The 21096-nt window shown below is 46.3% G+C and overlaps 1 protein-coding gene across 4 annotated transcripts in view; it reads right to left on the bottom strand.

Moving 5' to 3' along the window:
• The window catches only part of SLC45A3 (solute carrier family 45 member 3), a 536434-nt gene that overhangs the window by 87878 nt on the left and 427460 nt on the right, over window positions 1–21096 (bottom strand). For all 4 annotated transcript variants that reach the window (XM_085624127.1, XM_085624125.1, XM_085624129.1 and 1 more), the window contains 2 exons: window positions 6624–7088; window positions 1595–2428 (listed from right to left, as the gene is read on the bottom strand). In XM_085624127.1, coding sequence (XP_085480253.1) covers window positions 1595–2428; window positions 6624–6798 — 1009 coding nt within the window. In that variant the 5' untranslated portion in view covers window positions 6799–7088. The remainder of the gene's footprint in view (window positions 1–1594; window positions 2429–6623; window positions 7089–21096) is intronic.

Raw genomic sequence — 21096 nt, 5'->3', positions numbered from 1 at the left:
GCACTAATCTGACGGAATTCAGGGGCGCACTGAAGACCTGGTTATTCAAGCAAGCGCACGGTTAGGTTATTGTTTACCATCTTTTCTCACCATCAGCGCCATGAAACCTCTGGGTGCCCGTGCGCTTAACAAATCTCGAATAACATAACATAACATAACATAACATAACATTCCTAGGACAGGGTAAATATATATGAGAAACGTAGCTCCTAGGCAACTGAATAGTTTAAGAAAACACAATAAGTGTCATTATATAAAATGCAAAAGATAGAGAAGTGATGGAATATATTTTAGATTTAATAATCAATTCTTAAAAACATCATTATTTATAAAAAATATACCTATTATTCAAAACATGATTTCTTATCATGAAAAACACAACATTAAAATGTGGCAATGATTTTAAGTCTTCTGACTAATTGATTATTAAATCTGAAATATATTCCGAACACTTCTCTATCTGTTGCATTTTATATAATGACACTTATTGTGTTTTCTTAAACTATTCAGTTGCCTAGGAGCTACTTTTCTCATATATTTGAGCATCCCATCCTCACTTTGTGCTAGATTTAGTCCAAAAACAATGATCACCCTTCCGCTGTATCCCTCCAGTGGATGTATCTAGACCACTGCACTTCACTGGGCTTCCAGGTACAGGACTGTTACTTTTGGTACAAAGAAGTGGGAGGGATGGGCAAACAACACATTCCCGAGTTTGCCAAGACCTCGTCGAGCACTACTTAGACTCTGTAGTGGTTTATTCATGAGCGTGGAGGACTGTTGCCCCTTCGCCAGCTGCGAACCACGCTTAACAAATGTGAGAAATAAAATGGCAATGAAATTATTTCATTGCCATTTTGTTTTTTACTGATATGCGCCACAGCCTGCCCCCGAGCGGAATGAAATGCGGCCATGTCCTCTGCTGCTGATTGTCAGCAGTGGCTGGTCAGACACTCCAAAGTGCGCATGTCCCCTTTGGCGACTGTCTTGCGACGGCCAGCCTGACACGTGCACTTTGAAGTTCTCCAACCCAACCGGTCTTAGGCAGCTGGGTGGAAAGGAAGCACAGACCTCCATGGCCTGAAAGAGCTTCCAGCCAACCCACTCCATCCAATCCTGGTGCTTCTCTCATGCTGGTGAATAGCATGAGAGTAGCATCTGGACTGGTTAGGGAAGCTTTTCGACTTGTGCCACAGCCTGCAGAAGAACATCGAGGAGGAAGCGCAACCTCTGGGCAAGTTCCATTTAATGTAATTTTATTTATTTCAAATGTCAGTGTTACGCATGTCAGTGTAGTGATTTAGTTTGTGTTTATGATTCATGTTGTTTTATTTTGAACTTTTGGAGGGAGGGGTTGTTTTATATTGGTTTTTGGGAAGTGGTGAGGCACCAGGTTACCAGTTGCCCTGCTTAGGCTGTCACTACCTGCATTCATATGCATCTCAAACAAGGTCAACACGAACAGTGTTAGCCATCTAAAAGCTTTTGGCAACAAACTATGAAACGATTAGCACAAGGTATTATTTAGTGACCACAATCCCCTCTGACAAAAAACAAATTAAATTAGAAGGCCCACATCGCCCTCTCCTCTTACCTTCATCATAGTACAGCCGTCCCTCAGAGCCCAGTGGAGCCATTGGCAGGCCGTGATACAGTCCCTCCCCCACGAAGTCTGTATAAAACAGCATGAATGTCATTAGTGCCATCCAACTGCAGAGCTCAGCCAGGAAGAGCCGCCGCATCACTTTTGGGACCCGACAGCAGAGTGTCCTGAGTCTGGGGACCAAGGTGCAGAAGCTGCGCAGTGCCAACGCCACGTGCCGGCCCCTGAAGGACATCAGGGAAAAGTGGCAGGGGCAACAGCCAGAAGTAACAGCGAGGGGCTTGGCCAGGTCTTTTGAGGGTCGCTCTTCCAGGAGGCCTGCTTGCACGACCACCACCTCCTCAGAGACAAACAGAGTTGCAAGCACGCAGCCGGTGAAGAGGAGGATAAGGAGGGTGAAGAGGCACTCTTCCTGGCCACCAAGGTAGGGCGCCAGAAAACTTTGGCTCCAGTTGATCGCCGGCAGGAGATAGCCAATGCAACCCCCCAGGCCGATCATGAAGGCGTACATGGAGAAGGCCTGCCGGCAGTTGTCGGAATCCTGGAAGAGGTCAGAGAGCAGTGCTTCTAGGGGTGTGAAGCAAACCTGTCCACAGAAGTCCAGCAGACCAATGCCCAGGATGAGGAAGGTGGTCTCCAAGGTGGGCGCGGCGGCACCAAAAAACTTTGCCATCCGGCCGGCATGTGGGATAAGGAAGAGGCTTATCAGCACACCCATGCACAGGCACCAGATGAAGGGCCGGCGCCGGCCATAGCTGCTACTCAGGTGGTCGCTTGCAGAGCCAATCAGAGGGACGAAGATGAGGCCCAAAACAGGTCCAATACCTGTAACAAGATAAACATAGAAAATCAACAGTAATTGAGACCTTTCATCAACAAAACTGGACCCAAAGGGCGGGGGGGGGGGGGGAGGTAGGGGGACTCATTTTTTAACTCGCACTGTAGAAGCGAAGAAGTTGGTTGTGGCGCTATGAGGACATCTACCAGACTATAGGTACAAGACGCCGCCCCACACAACACTTTCTCACATTCATTGGGAAAGCCCATACAATCTGTGGGTTCTATAGCTCCAGAGTGGCCTTCTCGCTGCCCTGGCTCGTGGGAGCTGCAGTTCAAAGGAGTTTAGAAAATTCCTCAGGAAAGGCCCAATGCGCTAATTCCCATTCAGCTGTCAACTCACAAGTCTTCTTTACAAAGTGTTCTTTTTTAGGTCTCGCCTTGCTATCACGTAAGCGATCGCAAAGCGAGACTATTGTAAGGGGCTCCCAAAAGTGCTCCGAAAAGCGGATTGCATGGCGAGCACGCGCACAATCACACGCATCGTGCCGCCATGCAATCTGTTTGGCATTGCACTTCAAAGGGTCCGCTCCCCCCCCTGGAATGCGCTCCCCCGCCAAGCGCGCGCGCCACGCTCCGCCGGGCTTGTCTTGTTTTATTAGGTAACTTGTTTTGAACATGCCCTTCATGTGGATTTGTGGGCCGGAGGTACATTAAACTCGTAAACAACGGACTTCTCTGCCAAAGAACATCTTCCCACCTTTAATTCAGGCACAGAGGAACACCTTTCAGTGTCCCGCAGTACTGTATGCATAAGGTAACTGCATTTGATTTTTTAATTCATTCAAAGCGAAATGTGGGCTGACTGAACGCTGATTTCCGAAACCAGCCCTCCCCCTTTTGTTCTATGCTCTTAATCTATATGTCGCACTGTCTCTCACTTTACTTATTTACGGTGACCCCGCGCCTGCCTCTGAGTCCGAGATGTTTAACGGCGGTAGCCTCGTGCTGCTTCAGGGAGAGGATGCGGCCTCATGGCCAGAGCTGCAGACTTTGGCTCCGAGGAGCCAGGTTCGAGCCTCGGTGTGGGTTCAGCATTGTGTGATTCTAGGCAAATCGCCTAATCTCCCGTGTCTAAAAAACTGAAGGTGTCCTTGAATAACGCAACTGGTGCCCATTTAAAGTGCTCCAATACCTTCGAGTCGAGTTTGCGCTATATAAATCTACAAGAAAACAAAAATCTATCAGATTCTTTCTTCCTTTGCCGTCGGCCATGACAGGCATGTTGTAAAAGTACGGCTTTAAGTTTTTTTGCTGCAAGTGCAGAGCAAGCCTTCTGTTTTGAAGTGTCGCCATGGCATAGGTTTCAGGACCTCGTTTAAGCGACGCTGTGGTGTTTTTTATTTTAAGACTCACTCAAATCGATGGAGATGTGTTGCGTCCCTGAGGGGGCAGGAAGCCGGTGAAGTAATTAACAGGGGAAATGCAGTCATAATTCACTTTTAGAGAGTATCCCACACTAGAACTATTTTATCTGACACCTGAACATGCCATTGGTAACACGTGGTTTTCCGTATGTAAAATTCCTGCGCGTTCGCTGGACGGAAAGCGCTCGACTCCTTGTTGGCTACAGAAAGGTCTCAGGTCTCCTCAATGACTTGCATAGGCAGTGGCGGCTGGTAACATTTGAAAGTGGTAGGGCGTGAAAGTTGTGGCCAAGTGCTAGTCGCAAAACTTTTGAGAAAAAAAGAAAGGGCAAATGGAGCATTTAAGGCAAAATTGAGAGCAAGGTGGTTTATAAAGCAAATGTGAATCTGTTGACTTGAAAGAGTTAAACACATTTCAAAAGACCCCACATCAATCTGCATTAAATATCTTCAACAGTTACGTTTTTGTGGTGTGCAAATCATCTTTATTAGCTGTAATGAGCTGTGAGCAAGTGAGTCCTGTGGTTCAGGTGCGGCGGGTAACAGAATGAACATGCACGTTCACGCCATCTCTGCACTAAGCTGGTTTTACGTCTGGCCACCCACGTCACTTCGTGGATGTATGCCAGTCCTGCCCATTACCATTTATTTCAATGGGGCTCTGCTAAAAACGCCTGGGCCACAGCATAAGCGCCCCATTTAAAAAGTTAACCATTGCCGCTTCCTCCTGACACTCCCATTATGCTGACCTCACTCTCCTTGTGGGTGCCTCATGGGCGAGCGATAGCCCCTGCCCCGACCAGCACATGCGTACGAGGACGTGTCTCGCTCCTCAAATCTTTCCTTAAAAAACAACAGAATCTGTGTTGCAATTAGCACGAAGCAGTGAGCACTTTATTTAAAGCTGCTCCATGGTGTACATTCTCTCTTTCCTCCCGGATGCTAGTAGGGCAACCCCCCTTTCGTCCGTTAAAAGCAGCCGCCGATTTCATAGTGCCTTTCGTTCTAAAATGTCTGTTTGCCCTCCCCACACCAACAATGTTGAAAGTTATGTCCATAGTTATTAGTGCCACTTAGCAAGGTTCTTCCAACTCCTTACATGGCTTAAAGAGTTAAAACTAGCATTACCACCGTAATTGGTTTACTTTGACTATTAATGATGGATGAACAACGCAGCACTAGAACTCTTTAAAGTTTCCCACTAGCATTGTCTGTCTGTCCTAAGTATGTATAGATAAAGGTAAAAAATAATGTTCATGCCATTGGAAAACCAGCTAAGCAGCCATCATAAGGAAAGCTGATTCATGGATCTTTTATGGGTGCAGCTGATTGCTGGGGTGGTCTAAACCTGACTTTAAAGTTGGGTAACCAAGTTCAAGTCTGGCGGGAGCCTCAAACATCCTGTGATTCTGGGCAAATCATTTAATGCCCTGTGTCTACCAAAAAAAAAAAGCATTTACAATGTAATAGGTCTCGCATTTACACAAGTTTAAGCTATTGGCACTGTAAATGACAATGCCTTTTATGTATGTTTAAAAACGAAAACAAAAATAAAAGGCATTGTTATTTGCAATGTCAATAGCTGAATCTCGCGTAAATGCGAGACCTATTGCATTGCAAATGCTTGTCTTGGGGCACTGCGCGTAAAGCTAAACATACAGACAGCAGAACAGCCAGGGAAGCCTTTGAACATCCCTGTTTATGAGAACAAACTAAACACTGCATAGGATACAACTGGAACATTAAATAACTATACAGCAAATTAGATGATTAACTGAGCCTCCGGCAGTTTTCTAAAGTATCTGCAATGTTTTAAAAGTGATCGGATGTGGACGATAACTAAACTGATATCACATTGACGAGTCCATTTTTTCAAACTGATCTGTAAACTGGCTGCAAGCGCACCTAGCTGCAGATGCAAAGCTCTGTAGAAGCGCCACATGAACAGTAAATGTTTGAATTGAGCTTCTTGGGAATAATGCTGGTGAGCATTTGCCCGTTCAGCCCCAGGATTTTGTTAATATATATTTATATCCTTCTTAATCCAAATAACTAACTAATATCCACCACTCAAATTACTTTCATATTCCACTATACTAATTCACCACTAATCCTTTATGGGTTCTGGAGTAGCGTGCTACTCGCCGAAAAAGTGATTTGACGCCTAGTCAGGGGTAGTAAGCGCTATATTAATGCAATTACTAAATATACTATATATATATAGATATAGAGAGAGAGAGAGAGAGAGAGAGAGAGAGATAGATAGAGAGAGAGAGAGAGAGATAGAGACCTAGAGATATATATATATAGAGAGAGAGAGAATTGGTTCTAGATTTCGATTTCTCCTGGGTTAGTGCACTCATTTTCCATTAAGTTGTTTTTCTAAATACATAGATTCCCCACAATCTGGGGAGAGGGTGTGGCCTAATGGCTAGAGCTGTCGACCTCGAGCTGGGAATGGGGTTCAAGTCTCGTCAGGGACGCTCCAACATCCTATCATTCTGGCCAAAACACGTAATCACCCCATGCCTAAAAAACCAGAGGGACACATTCATTTTTTTAGGCATGGGGTGACACACACAAATATTGGTGCAGTTCACAGTCAACTAACTATGCGAAGTATAAGAAAATTACTTCCAAAGGTGTTCATCTGCAAGCACTTAAGTCAACCAAGGCACTAGGAAAACGCAAAATTATATTCGTCATAGTGTAAAAACACCCCTTAACACCCTGTTCCTATATCCTTTCCAAAAATCAGCCCAGAGAGGACAACAAAATATGACCATATATATATTTTTTTTAACTTGCTTACTCACCCAAGACCATGGTCATGAACTGCTCTTCCACGCCAGCCTCCAGCAGCAGAGGCGGAACATAGGTGATGGCCGTGGCGAGGCACACTTCTAGGCCGCACGTCAGAGAGTTCACCAATAGGAGCTGCCCCTTGGGGCTCTGCAGGAACATGCTGACCCAGGCTCTCTTCTGAGCCATGGCCACAGGGGTCCGAGGACTCCCTAAAGATTCCAGCAAGTCAGGTTTTCTAGAGCAATGCTACAGACAGACACCCCTCCCCTGCCGCTACTAGTGTTGTGAGTTCCCAAGGACAAAGTCACCATCTTTTTGCTGGTATATTAAAAATGGCAGCACGACAAGGTTTGCGCCACTTCTTTACGCGGGAGCCCTTAAGTCATGTAGAATCCAGATTCTGGGAGTGCAGGTCAATCTTCAAGGAAGGAGAGCTCGGAAGAAGCCAAAGCAGAAAACGTCTTCATTGTCATCAACTAAAAAAAAAAAAAGAGAAGTGCGTATGAAAGGATCAGAAACTTTTTTTTTTTTTTTTAAATACTTGGCTTAGGGGGCGTGTTCACAATTAGCTCAAAGCTGAAGGGAAAGTATATGTCACATGGCCATTCATGGAAACAGAAAATATCGATTTATCACAATCACAGGTACTGCACGAGAGCCGCAGAACAAAACCACCCAACTAACAAATTCCCCCAAACAGCCCCAGTGCGGGCTGGGTCACTGGGTGCAACATACACAGACCATGTGAGGAAGTGGGAAATCTCACCTGTGAAAAGAACAGGACGCGAGTCATTTGGGTCAAGCTCTTTACATGTTTCGGTCAACTTGATCGTACAATGGGTGACTAAACCTTCCAGTTACCTCAGCTTTCTACAACAACTTAGTGGCCTATGCAAGCAGGGGCGGCTGGTGACTTTTGAAAGTGGTGAGCGTAAACTTTCTGTTGGAGTGCACCGTGGCGAGCGAGCGGAGTGAGCGAGCCTGAACATCTTAAGGGGGGAACATTTTGAAAAATGGTGCATTTTCAAGCAAATTTGAGAAGCAAGAAGGCTAATAAAGCAATTGTGAAAGTGCAGTTATTACATTAATAAAGGGATGTCATATAACAACATGTAGATAGAAATGTTTCTGAAGCTAGGTCCTGCCAGTGCCACGCACCTCTGAGCAATATACACGCTGTGTGCCAGCTGGGCTTAGCGTCAGAAACATTTCTATAATTATGTTTTTGAAGCTAGGCCCAGTGCTGGCACTCAGTGTGTATGCTTCTCAGAGGTGACTCACGTGTGGCAGGGCCTGTAGCTTCAGAGTATAAATGACTTGGATGCATCGCATATGACAGAAATGCACAATACTTTCCTAGAAAGCGCTGTAAATGACTTGGATACAAACGTTATGACAGGGGTGCAGGAACAAATTGTTTTCACGTAGGTCCAGGCACAGCCAGCGAGGACGAGGGCATATGGAGGGATGGGACGAGCCGCCTGGTTGATCACCTTCTCTAATGTGCAGCTCACAGATTTTGAAAAATCTTGGAATCGAGTACTAATTAGCATATTTGAAGGAATCCCAGGCAGAGATGTCACCAGATGTTTGTAGTAAAGTGATGAAAAAGACCAAAATATTTCAAGAATGGATAACAATGAATTAGTACCAAAAGCCTCACCAAAATAAAGATTTGGCCTCCTTGAACACCTGAATGAACAACAAGTGCAATGGCCCAGGTTAAATATTGCAAATATTTCACGCCTTGTAAGTGAGCAGAGCTCTATGTTCAGAGGGGCCCCACCCTTCAGCTGAAGAGAATCCCCATGTTGTGGGCGGGCTTCCTGAAACCATAGCTGGCAAGTTTCCCAGGTCCATGCATGCTGTGATGCTCCAGTCCAGATTTTTTTCTTTTAAATTCTGGGACTTGTAGCCCTATTTTATAATGGACTAAACAAGACTACAAGTCCCAGAATTCAATGAAAAAACCTAGAATGGAGCAGCTCATCACGCATGGACCAGGGAACCATGTCAGCTATTGTGTTATATTGTATTGCAATTGCATTTACATAGTGCTAACTCCCCCTGACAAGGCGTCAAAGCGCTTTTTCGGCGAGTCGCACACTTTATGTAACTTCTTTGACAATCAAGAGCTGCTCTGGACTAGGAAGGCCTCTGAGTAGAACCACAGGTGCACACCAGTCGCCCTCTTGACTCAAAAATGGACGTGAGGATGGGTGTTTGAGAGTGGTCCCATTAAGGTGAATAATGAATAATTAACACTTTTTTCATTGGGTGATATACTTTTGAAAATAAAGTGATCCCATTTTGTTTGCCAGGTTGGTGAATAGACCTAAAAAGAGGACGACCCATGCAAAATCATGCGTGGGAGTTGTCAGGTGCTCTTGTGGATGTCAGATGCATAGTAAATTCCCACGTAGAGATTCAGCCCGGTCTGAGTGGGAGCTCAAAGAGACCTCAAAACGTGTGACTGTCACGTCTAAGGAGTTAGAATTTAGGTATCTGTAATTACCGAGATCAGAAATAAGACAATAGCAATGACCTTAGAAACACAACTTATCACATCTTTTACAAGCAATCCCCTACTCTTCACACATTTGGATTCCCCATTCTCTCGATTTTAAGACGTAGAGATCGATAACTTCCAAGTACATTTTTCCCCCTTTTTTGTCCCTCTTAAGGATTAACTCTGAACGATGAACGCGGCGCGGCAGCAGTCTAGTGTAGGCGCTCAGATGTGGGAGGATTTGGAAATGCATTTTCACCGCTCTGTCAGTAGCCGCGGCAGACTACGAGCTGTATCTAGTTTCATAAACATTATAACTTCACCGTTGAAACCTCTGCGCACAAATGTCTTCCACATGGTCTAATCAAATAAAAAGCTTACAAGCCAGTTGTCACTTCATATGGGGAAGCTGGGATCTGAATGTTGGGGGTGACTGGGGGGGGGGGGAGGTAAACATGGCGGCCGGTGAGTAGGGGGTCGCGGGAGAGCGCCATATCATTAAAAAACGAAAGCAGGTCGCGCGTGGTGGGGGGCCGAGGGAGAAGAGAATAAGAATAAAATTAAAACAAAAACTTACCTGACCCGACCGCCTCTGCTCCTGGTCCGCGTTGGCGCCTCTGCCGCCTTCAAACAGGAACACCGTCGTCAGCACACTGGAGTGCAACCCCTCAGCCAATCCTGGCGCTGCTGCAGCGCCAGGATTGGCTGACGGCACAGCCTACTCCTCGCCCGCCGCCTGCCCATTAGGAGACCGAGGGGCTCCTAATGGGCATGCGCAAGGCAGCAAAAACACAAGTACGCATGACTGGGCACGGAGTAAAAATTAAGCTCCATGCCCACTCATGCGCACTTGTGCTGACTTTCCCAAAGGCGTCTGACAATGCATGTCAGTCAACATGACGCCGGACCGCCCACGGTCCAACATCATGCTGACTGACATTCACGACAGAGGAGGGAGCTGCAGGAGCTGCGGGCGCGGGGGCTATGCCCCCACGCCCCAATGGACGCACCGCGCCTGTATGCAAGACTTTCCAGCGTCTTGACTGGTGTGGCTTCTAAGCGATGGAAACCTACATAGGTTTCCATGCAAGCTGAATCCTATGTTGGCACGCATTGCTTGCTGTCGCCGTTTTATCCGCTGCAGACCATGCTCATCTATGTGTGTTCACGGTGGCTCCTGCTTTTACAACAGCGCTGCTAACTAAATGCAGCACCTGCGGCTGATTTTTATATCCCTTTGCTGCCCCTTCTGGTGATCAGTCACTACTACCTTTTCCTTGTCACTTTCAGTCTTGTTGAGTTGTATGGTTATGCTGCGCCCATCGAATGCACCTCTCAAATACTTCCTACAAAGGAGTTTGTGAGCTGAATGACGTACAGGTGACAGGAATTAGTTGAGAAAAGTTGCAGATCTGGTCTGCATAGTTTCTCAACTATGCGAAAGGATTTTACGGAAAAATGTACCTTACCAAAACATGTTGTGTGGGTTAAAACAATTTCAACAAGTAAAATCTCGCTCAATAATATTTTTTTGCAGCTTTTTTTTCTCGAGCTATTAACTTTTCAACAGCACTAAAGCTATGCTGCTCAAGGGATCAAAAACAAAGTTTGTCCAAACAGCACTTTATGACGAAAAGGATTTTGCATAAAAGCTTAATAATAAACTTTGTAAATCTTGGCCACCATATTGCCCGCCGCTAGCTTCAAAAGGATGGGCGCAGACTGGTGGCCTGCATGAACAGTGCCGCGCAACGTCAAGGAACCAAGCTAAGCTCTTGCCGCCAGTACGGCAAAAATCAGCAAAAGACCTGCTGTGACCCACACCAAAAATCTATAGGGAGCTTAAAACATGCCCACTTTAGTTTGTTTTGTCACCCATTTACTTGCTTATTAGGTCTCCCCTGAGACCGCGCATGCTCTGTCATTTGTGAGACATTTTGTTAGCTTAAAGAAGGCTTAGAGTCTGCCCTTTGCTTACCATTGGTTGGTTTGATCATCACTATTTGCTGGCCCCACATCTGGCTGTGCGTGCCAGCTTCAGTTCCCCTTTGTGAATTTTTCCCTCACTTTGAGCATAGTCCAAGTATTGATTGCCTTCTTTGCGAGTGTCTATCCACTGCTCGCGCTTTCTGGTCTAATATTTTCTTCTACTTGCAGCGCTCACTAAGGGGTCCATTAGGAGGCTGGCGCTCCTCGGAGCACCAGACTCATGGTGGGGTGGCGGTCTTATGACCGCCACATTATGACCCTATTGGGCATGCCACCCTGCGACCGCCCACCCCTCCAGGGCTACGCGGAAGTCCGGAAGCATCCATGTGGTCCCGCCAAGAATATTACGAGTTTCTTGCCCCATCCTCCACCCACCCCTCCTACCAACACAAAAACGCAGTTTACAAAGCCAAAGGTCTCACAAATGCAAAATCTATTGGCTTTGTCAATGATTAAGGTCTGTTGTACAGCAGTGCGGCTGCTGTGCAGCATGGTTGAAATTAAAACAAGCATTTGCAATGCAATAGGTCTCGCATAATTGAAAGTATGAGTTATTGGCGTTGCTAATAATAACAAAATAGCTAAAACTTTCAGTAATGCGAGAGCAATTGTACTGCAAAGCAACCGAGGTACTCGCGCATTAGCTTTAAACATCTTAAGCAAAAGTGTGGATGCCGCGGTTACTTTAAAAGTAAAGAAATGGACAAAAACATATTTTTCCTATTTATTTACTTTTGTTACAATGGCGGCACCCGCGCTTTAGCTTAAGATATTTAAAGCTAAAGCCTCGGTGCTGCCATTGTAACTAAAGTAAAGAGAAAAAAGGCATGCAGTCACGTTCGGCGCTGCAAATAGCAGAAAAGCGCAGCTGCTATTATTCCAGCCGAGGCGTGCCGCGCTGGGTACATTAAAAAAAACTTTGAAGGAGAGCGTGCCCTGCCTGCAACAGCAGGAAGGAGAAAATCATTTGAGAAAATAGAGCTGTTTGGCTGCAATTAAAACATACAGAAAACCACATGTAACCGGGGTGTCCTCATGGGAGGTTACAAGAAGAGAAAAGGTGATACTAGGTAGGCACTACTAAGCCTATTGATCACTAAAAAGCCACCATTTACAGAGGACAGTGACCGCAGCCAATTAAAAATATGGGCAGAAAGTAGGCGGAGCTTTATGCCCATATCGTGAATACAGCGGGTCTCGAAGAGACAGCGCAACCGCTGCCTAGGCAAGACCTAAAGAAGGACTATCGATTCTCAAACTATTTTCATTTTTCAGTCTGGAAATTGAAAGCCAGGGCTTGGAATGGAGAGGAATTGTGTCACACGTAGCTTTAGCAAATCAAAAGGCTCACAAAGCTTCAACTTTGAAAGCTTATGCAATACACAGGGGAAATAAATTTTCAGTCATAGAGTTCTTAACATTTCTCTTCTATTTTAGACTGACAGCTTTCTGCTAAACTACAAATCGTAAGGGGTGGTTGCAACAAAAACCTTTCAAGAGCTACATTAAGATCTTAGTAAACCTAATTTAGAGATCCATGGGCAATTTAGCAGAAGGGACTTTTTTAGGTCTCGCCTAGCTATTGCGCTTACGCAATCGCTATGCGAGACTCTAGTAGAGGGGCTCCCAAAAGTGCTCCCAAAGGTGCTCCCAAAAGCGGATTGCATGGCGAGCACGCGCACAATCACGTGCATCGTGCCGCCATGCAATCAGTTTGGGGAAGCGCTTCAGCCCACTGGTGCCCTCGGCATCAAACTTCAAAGGGTCCGCTCCCCCGCCTGGAATGCGCTCCCCCGCCAAGCGCGCGCGCCACGCTTTCACTTTCGCAGGCAGCTGCCTTCACTACTCACGACTTCCCTCCTCCTCGCCAGAGTGCGGCCTCATCAGCTGTGGTTCCGGAAGTATGTAACCCCTCTCTGAACACTGCAGCCTCTTTCCTTCTGGTCCTGGGCACCTCTCTCGCCAGCTGGGATCTCTCCCTCCCTCTGATGGCAGCCTCTTCCCTGTGTCCTCTCGCCCCAGACAGCGTCTCTCCCTTTCTCTCAGGGCAGCCTCTTCCCTAGGTCTCTCTCTCCCTAGCGTCTCACTCCCCCCTCTCGTGGCAGTCTCTTCCCTTGGGCTCTCTCTCACCAGCATCTCTCCCTCCTTCTCATGGAAGCCTCTTCCCTAGGGCACTCTCTCCCTCCCTCCCTCTCAGGGCAGTCTCTTCCCTAGCGCCCTCTCTCTCACCAGCCGGAGTCTCACCCTCCCTCTCATGGTAGTCTCTTCCCTAGGTCTTTCTCACCAGCCGGCGTCTCACTCCTCCCTCTAAGGGCAGTCTCTTCCCTGGAGTTCTCCCTCATCAGCCGGCGTCTCAGCCCTCCCTCTAAGGGCAGTCTCTTCCCTAGAGTTCTCCCTCACCAGCCGGCGTCTCACCCCTCCCTCTCATGGCCACCAAACTTTGTGTGTGGAGCTACTAATTCGTAAATACGTTATTTGCAACAAATAAAGTGCCACCTAAAAGAAAATGCCCTGAAATACAGCTTAATCTGTTGTTTTTCTTATTACGTGCTGCTGCTGAGCGCCACAATCAACCAGTTTATATTTATATAACGCTATCCATGCTTAATTTGTGAGGGGAAAGTGCCGGGGCTATGATCTTGCAACAGCTTTACCTAATCATTTTTGAAGTTTAGCCTGTGTAAAAAACTTACATAGACGTTTTTTACCCCGCACGACAGCTCGTTTATTAATGCTGACAAACTCTTAATGATTATCCAGTCTAACAATGTTCAGAACCATAATTCTCTAATTAAGTGCTGGGCATCTTGGCGACGCTCTTTGCTATCAGGACATTTAAGGCAGAGTTTCACCAATATCGGCTGGGTATCCCTCAAGGTCTATTCTTCACTTTATTTGTAATGACGGAGTCGGATACCACACCTACTGTACCCTAATTCAAATCTGAAAAACCCCTCAACTCGCACATACATTGGTTTATTTACAAGCCCCTTGCGTCACTTTTTTCTATATTAAAGGGACGCACCGGTGGCGCAAGGGGCTTGCAAATAAGCCCCACAAAGCCTTACTCAACACAGGCCCTACATCAACAGCTGTGTACACTTCCATCGACCTCCCAGGCACCCTCGCTCAACAGTACTCTCACTGCCATCTGTTGGTTCCTACCATGCACAAACAAGCATTTGCAATGCAATAGGTCTCGCATTTGCGAGAGTTTGAGCTATTAGCATTGTAAATGACAGTGCCTTTTATTTATGTTTTACAAAAATCAAACTTAAATAAAAAGCATTGTCATTTACAAAGCCAATAGCTCAAACTCGTATAAATGCGAGACCTATTGCATTGCAAATGCTTGTTGTTTCACTGTCACTGAAGAGTTTTCCTTAGCGGCCCAGAGAGATTAGAACTCTCCTAGGCGGTGAGAGTGCTTCTAGAGGATCCCTGTAGGAAGGTGGAATCTGACTAATGGTTGCCCCCAACTTTTTGCCTGGTATTTGAGTGGTTTTTGACTAGTCTGGCTGGGATCCTGCTATCCCGGACCCCAGCCTATCTGCTTTCTCCTTAAAACTGATGTGAGTACCCTAGGTACAAACCAATTGGATGCTGAGGGTGCCCTGACAGTCCCTTGTAGATGGTACCCTAGGTACCCAGGGCATGGGTCCCTCAGTAGGCCTACCAGGGCTGCAGCACTTATTGTGCCACCCTGGGACAGCCATACAAACTGACACCACCAGACCACTACTGTAGTCTGGGTAAGGTGGTGCTAGCACCCCTTACAGGGATATAGGTACCCTATATCCCACCCCATTACAACACATGTACTCTCATAGGTCACCCCTATAGCAGGCCTTGCTAATCCTACAGGGCAGGGTGCTGAGATATGTGTGAGGGGGACCCCTACCTGAGTAGGGCCTCTCTGCAACCCTCGTAAAATCATTGCTGGGTTGTTTGTAGTGTAGCCATACCATATACTCTTAACCGCATTATAAGTCTATCGCGATAGCGTGATAACTTGAGAATGGCTACAGAGAACCATATCGTGTTTGGTGTCAAACATGTAGGAATCCTACCCCCAGTCCAGCCATGGGCATGAGGGCACAATTCCCCCCTGCTAGAGGGGCGATATGGGAAAAGCGGCAGAATTCAGACACCAATTTAAAAGTGCACATGTAGTACAAAATGGCTACTACCCGCCACCCACACGACTCTGGCTGGCTGTTGCTGGGGAAAACCCCAGCCTCGCCAGCTGGACAATAGGGCTCCTGTGGCAGGGAAGTGCTAACATCTCCCCAGACAGGATATGTGGATTGGAACAGGGTGGGTGCACCAAAGATGCCTTTCAGAGTTGCACGTAGGCAGCTACAGCGCCTACATTCTGCATACACCGCCTGGAACCGGTTCAGGGGCATCCTGCCCAGGCGGGAAACACACAAAGGGGAGAGGGTGTAGCCACCCTTTCCCGCCTCACCTCTCATTGGTGGACACTACTCTGGGCACTCCCCTAATCTTGGGGATAAAGGTGAATAACGTGGCCCCAGAGCCTCAGATTAATCTTGGACTTTACAGACTTGACCTCCGACGAGCTGCTGCCCAGCTGACTGAAGAAATCTCAATTGGGATAAAGGAGTTATCCCCCTGCTTGGCAGGCACCTGAAACACTGCAAGTGACCCGGTTGGAACTTCGCTGCTCTCACGAACTTCGTCGACTTCCAGCACCCTTGAGGTGGGTTTCCTAAGCATCCCAGAGGCCAAGGAGTGTGCACAGCAAACCTGAGCACCGTGGACCGCGTGGGTGCCGAGATTCCCTATACCCCAGGACACCGGCCACCTCTTACGTAGCACACGACCCTGACCAGTGGGGAAGTTGTGCTTTGGCCCATTATTGAGCCAACCACCAAGCAGCATTTGTGCCAAAGATCAGCGCCCTAGCCCCCTCCGGTGGCCCGTGGGCTTCCTTTTACGCACTCCATTTTCTGCCTTCCGCGGTCCCTTGTCTCTCGACTTGCGGGCCCGAGCGGAGGACAATCTCGACATCTAAGAGTTCCCCTGGTTGCTCCAGGCCTGCTCTACAGTCTCTCCAAAGGAGACCTCTCACAGACCTCGTGGGTCTGCACCAGTAGCTGATTTGTTCATCTTGCGTGGGTTGCGGTTGCCAAGGCTTAGTGGATCCACCACACCGCAGCGATCCTCATCCGACGTGGGACAGTCGCCCTCCCGAAGCTGGCCTTCCTTGAAGCCTCCCGGAGCACGTGGCTGCAGATCCAAGCTACACCTCTTTCCACTTGAAGCACCAGACATTGAAGGGCTCTTTGCTTTGAGCTCCCTGGTCACTGTGCCGTGACCCAGACTCTGTCCCCTCTGCTTTCAGGTTCTTCTCTACAAGATCTACAACTTCAATCTTCACGGCATCATCGACGCTTTTGGCTAGCAGCACTTTTGAACATTTCTCCATTGAAAATCAGCCCGCGACCCGACATCGAAAACGACCTATGCACCCGGCTTCCCTGGGGCAGGTAACAGTGGTACCTCGGTACTCTCGTGGTTGTGGGCTCTTCAAAAGCTTAACTCTAAAGTTGTAACTTTGTACTCCTGCTAGAAGTGACTTTAATCTGTTTAAATCAAACCGCGACATTCTCCATAGGCTTTAATAGAGATCCCGACAGCAGCTATTTCCACTGCACGCGCCTCCCGTGGGTCCCCTTCCTCATAACCTGTGGTGGATTCTTAAGGGGCCAGCGATCCTAAATGCCCTAGGCATTGTCTGTAGAATTGTCGTGGTTCTTATACCACTTTTTTAATATATGGTTTGGTCCCCCCCTGGAGCCCTATGATTCCAGTCCTATTTTATTGTATCTATCAATGCTTGTTTGAATTGTAACTTTGCCTCAGCCTCATAAAGAGACTTGTGGGATTCCGTTTAGAATAAATACATATAATATATATATATATATATATATATATATATATATACATACACACACACACACACACCTGTGTGGACTACTCCTTCATTTGGTCATTCAAGAGGTTATCTATGGTAAAACAATAAGCTTAACACTCCTTCAAGACTTAGCCTGAAGGCTGCTCTCCACAGCTACCACTAGGATAGCTTTCTTTAAAGGTTGTCTTAAACCTATCATCAATAAGAGTTGAATTGGACTGGTGCAAGGTGTCCCCTATAACTAGGAGACAGCATATGCCAGGCCAACTTCTCACAATCCCTTTGAAACTTTAGAGTTAATTGACATTACCTTAGTGCTTCCAATGCGATTTTTGTTGCGACTACTACATCTGCCAAAACAGTAGAGGAGTTAGGAGTTTTACTACGTCCTCCGCTCTTTGTAAATATTTTTGATGACAGTTGTTTTGAGATTACACTGCCTTTCTCCCAAGGGTCTGCCATCTGCTAACAGAGAACAAGAAATTATCTGACCTGATTTTTTCCTCATTTTCATTCTTCAGAAGAAATCATTTGCACTTGGTGGATGTGAGAAGGGCCCTGGTAATTTGTATTCAAAGGCCTTCCTTTAGTAAGTGTGATTCCCTGTTTGACACGCTTGTGCTTCCGGCCAAGGAAAAAGGGCTTCATCATTGACAATAAGATCAACAATTTCTTTGTGATACCTAATGGCTGAACCACCTCTATCAGACCTATTCAGGGGAGGGAAACTGAGTCTGGCTGCTTCATGAGTGGATTGGGTACCTATTGCAGACATTGGCAAAGCAGCAACTTGGACAGCTCTTAACACTGTTGGTCATGATTATCGACTTCATTCATCAGTAGCATTGCCTTCAGATAAGTTTTGGTGTTAGTTTTCTTAAATCAATAAATAGGTTAGGCATATATGTATTTCACTAAAACACGGGGTGATGCATAAATTCCTTGCTTTTTGGTTTATATAACTGGATTTATGTAATCGTGTGAAACTAAAACCTGCATTGATTTGATATACCTTAAGGAGTAATGCCACAGGATCTAGAGGTATTGTCCAGGACTGCATAGTAATATTTATTACTCGTACTCCAAGCACCTTCATATCAGTCATTACATCCAAGCCTTCCCACCCAATCTATGGTCCTTGATATGCTTGAAAGAATAGGAGGATGCTAAAATCAGGGGTTCTATAGTGCCCAGATGAGGTAGGCAGGGTTCAATTTACAGCATTTCCAGGTTTCCTTTTCTATCCGAGGGTGGTGACAACCTCATGGAGTAAGGACTTGTACGAGGACATTAGGACTAAAGATTAATAAAGATTAGATGCAAGTAATACTAGACATTCCCCAAGCCACACGCTTTTTCAGGGCTTCATGCTACAAAATATATGTATATATTTTGAAGTAAGCCTGCCGTTTCTTAATGAGGCAAAGAACACAACTTCATAACGAGACGACATCAGATGCTGGAGCTGCCTTGTTCTTTCCCTGGATGATGTATATTTTTAATAAGTTAATTAAGAAAGGAAATGAATTCCTATGAGACCCAGGCTCGCAAAATCTTATGAAATACCTTGTGAAAGGAACAACTAGGTGTTATTGCAAGAAAAGGGCAATTGGTGCTTTAGTAAGTAGATTTTTGGTGCCCACCCAGCTTTAAAAGTAGATCCCCCCCAGAGTTGCATCTCATGTCCAAATGGCAAGTCTGCCCTTCCAGATAATCTGTGCTTCTTTTAGGGATGTCAATGTAGATTAGGGAATGGTTAAACTAGAACAAACCAGTGGTTCTGCAACATAGTGGAGAGGTGTGGCTCACTGGTTAGAGGCGGCAGATCCGTAAGCAGAGAATCGGCCAGGGACCAGGGTTCAATTCCCGACGCGGCAGGGTCATGGACCAGGGTCAAAACGGACTTGATAATTCTCGCCTCGGTACCTACTCTAACCAGGAACACACTCGGCAACTCTGGGCATTAGCTTGCCTCATCTCCACAACGCCCCCCACATTCGCCGGGGATGCCTGGTTTCACCTTGGAGATACCCTGGAGGGACCATCTCACAGGGATAGCCAGGACGGGTTCCCCAGCGGTCTACAGCGCCAGGACGCCTCAGGGCAGCAGTGCGCTTTACAAGACACATACATTTACATTTACATAGTCTCTAGTTTAATACAGACGTAAAGTGTTTTAGGAATACAGAGGGAGTAATTAGTTAACCATCTTTACCAGCATGGCTCAGGCTCTAAATATTTGTAACCAAAGCCGTCTACATGAAGAAAGAGAAGATAAAGGCATGAGACTAGAAAGCGATTTGCTCCTTGTGCGACTGCTAGCAGCGGACCCTGGCACACAGACACACCTTGGAGTGCACGTCAGATTGCCACCACGATATGTGAAAGCACTGCTACCCTGAGTTTTTTTATGCCTGTTATAGATGTAAAATGTTTAGTTTTAATAAGTCATTTAATTCAGGTGCTTTCAAAAGCCACTAATGTCGACAGCTAACGGACCTGAGACACCGCAGATAAAGGATGTATTTTGTTAGGTAGCCCACAATCCTGTTTAAGAGGAAAGCTCGGATTTGAACTGGTTTGTTCTGCTGTTTGCTATTTGGCTTACGATCACCTCGCCTTGTACTGCTGAGTACCAATAAACTAGGCAATATTTACATTTCTTATTTACAGCTTTCCAAAATGCAAAAGTGGAGCTTGCCACATGAAATCCCCTTAGGAACTCCCCGCACCATGAGGCAATGCGCTGGCTAAACCAACCACACGGTGCATATTGGTTCGTCACAGAAATGGATTCAATCTGGGGATTAAAAAAGAAAAAAAGAAAAAAACCATGAAGGATTCCCTGATCCTATGAGCAAGTTATCCACGAATCTGTGTCAAAATTCCTGCTGGTAAAAGCTCACGAATGTTTGATTATCTGCAATGCATGCACGTTATTGGGCATATTAAATCAGATTTGGGTAGAAAGCAGTTTTTAAACAAGTGCTTGTGTTTTCAGCTGATCCTTGTTAGTTTGCAAGCAACTAACGAGGATCATCTGAAAACACAAGCACTTGCAAACTAAACTAGGATGGGCTGAAAACAAGCGCTTGTTGAAAAACTGCTTTCAACCCAAATGTTGTTTAATATGCCCACTAACTTGCATTCGTATTCCGGCAGTTAATAACTTCCGGATCTAGACACAAGTATTTAAACAAAGACAGCCTTTTCCCCCCCTCATCTAGAGTAATAATATTGGGGCTTTCCTTACCTGCATCCCGGGGAAGCTCACGGATCCTGCATCTACCTCCTACGCTTCATACATGGCCTGCCTTCGAGGCTCAAAGTGGAAGAAGGCGGGTCTTGGGCAGCAGCAGAACACTGACTGCAACCGGAGGAGAGGCAAAGGTGTGTGTGCTGCAGAGGAGGGGGACGGAGTAACAGAGGATGAGGGTTATCCCAATATGAAAAATAAAATAAAAAGCAAACACCATGAATTAGACACAGGGAGGTGAACACCGCGCTAAGCCAAGAAAGTGGAGAATGGCAGCCGAAGCAAAACCAAACAAGCAGCAATTGGCGGAATAGCAACTATTAAAAAAAAAAAAAAAATAAACACTATAAAGGGACTTGGCAAAAAAGAAATGTTACCTGCATTATAGCGGACGGACACTAATTAAGGAAGCTTAATATGTAATGGAGTAGTGTTCCTGCATGCTACACGATGTGATGCATCGGGAGAGCGAACAAATGAGGAAGCAGCAAACAAGACCAACGCTGGAATCAACCTATGGTAAGCAGCAGGTGGAATTTTACTCGGTATAGGGACTACAGCAGGTCTTGCAGACAGCACATGCACGCTGATGCTTGACCTAAAAAGTTGCTATCACCCTGTCAGCATTTTTTTTTTTGGGGGGGGGGGGGGGGGGGGGGGGGGTTTACTTTCAGCCGCACTGTTTTACAGCTAATAAATATCGACAAAGTCAAAACATCTTGCATAGATGAGACCTATTGGCTTTGTCAATGCTTGTTTATCAAGTTTACATAAGGTTGAGGTGGTTTC

The sequence above is a fragment of the Triturus cristatus genome, chromosome 1_1 (genome assembly GCF_964204655.1).
Source record: "Triturus cristatus chromosome 1_1, aTriCri1.1, whole genome shotgun sequence".
Lineage (NCBI taxonomy): Eukaryota > Metazoa > Chordata > Amphibia > Caudata > Salamandridae > Triturus > Triturus cristatus.
This window is presented reverse-complemented; position numbering and strand designations above follow the sequence as displayed.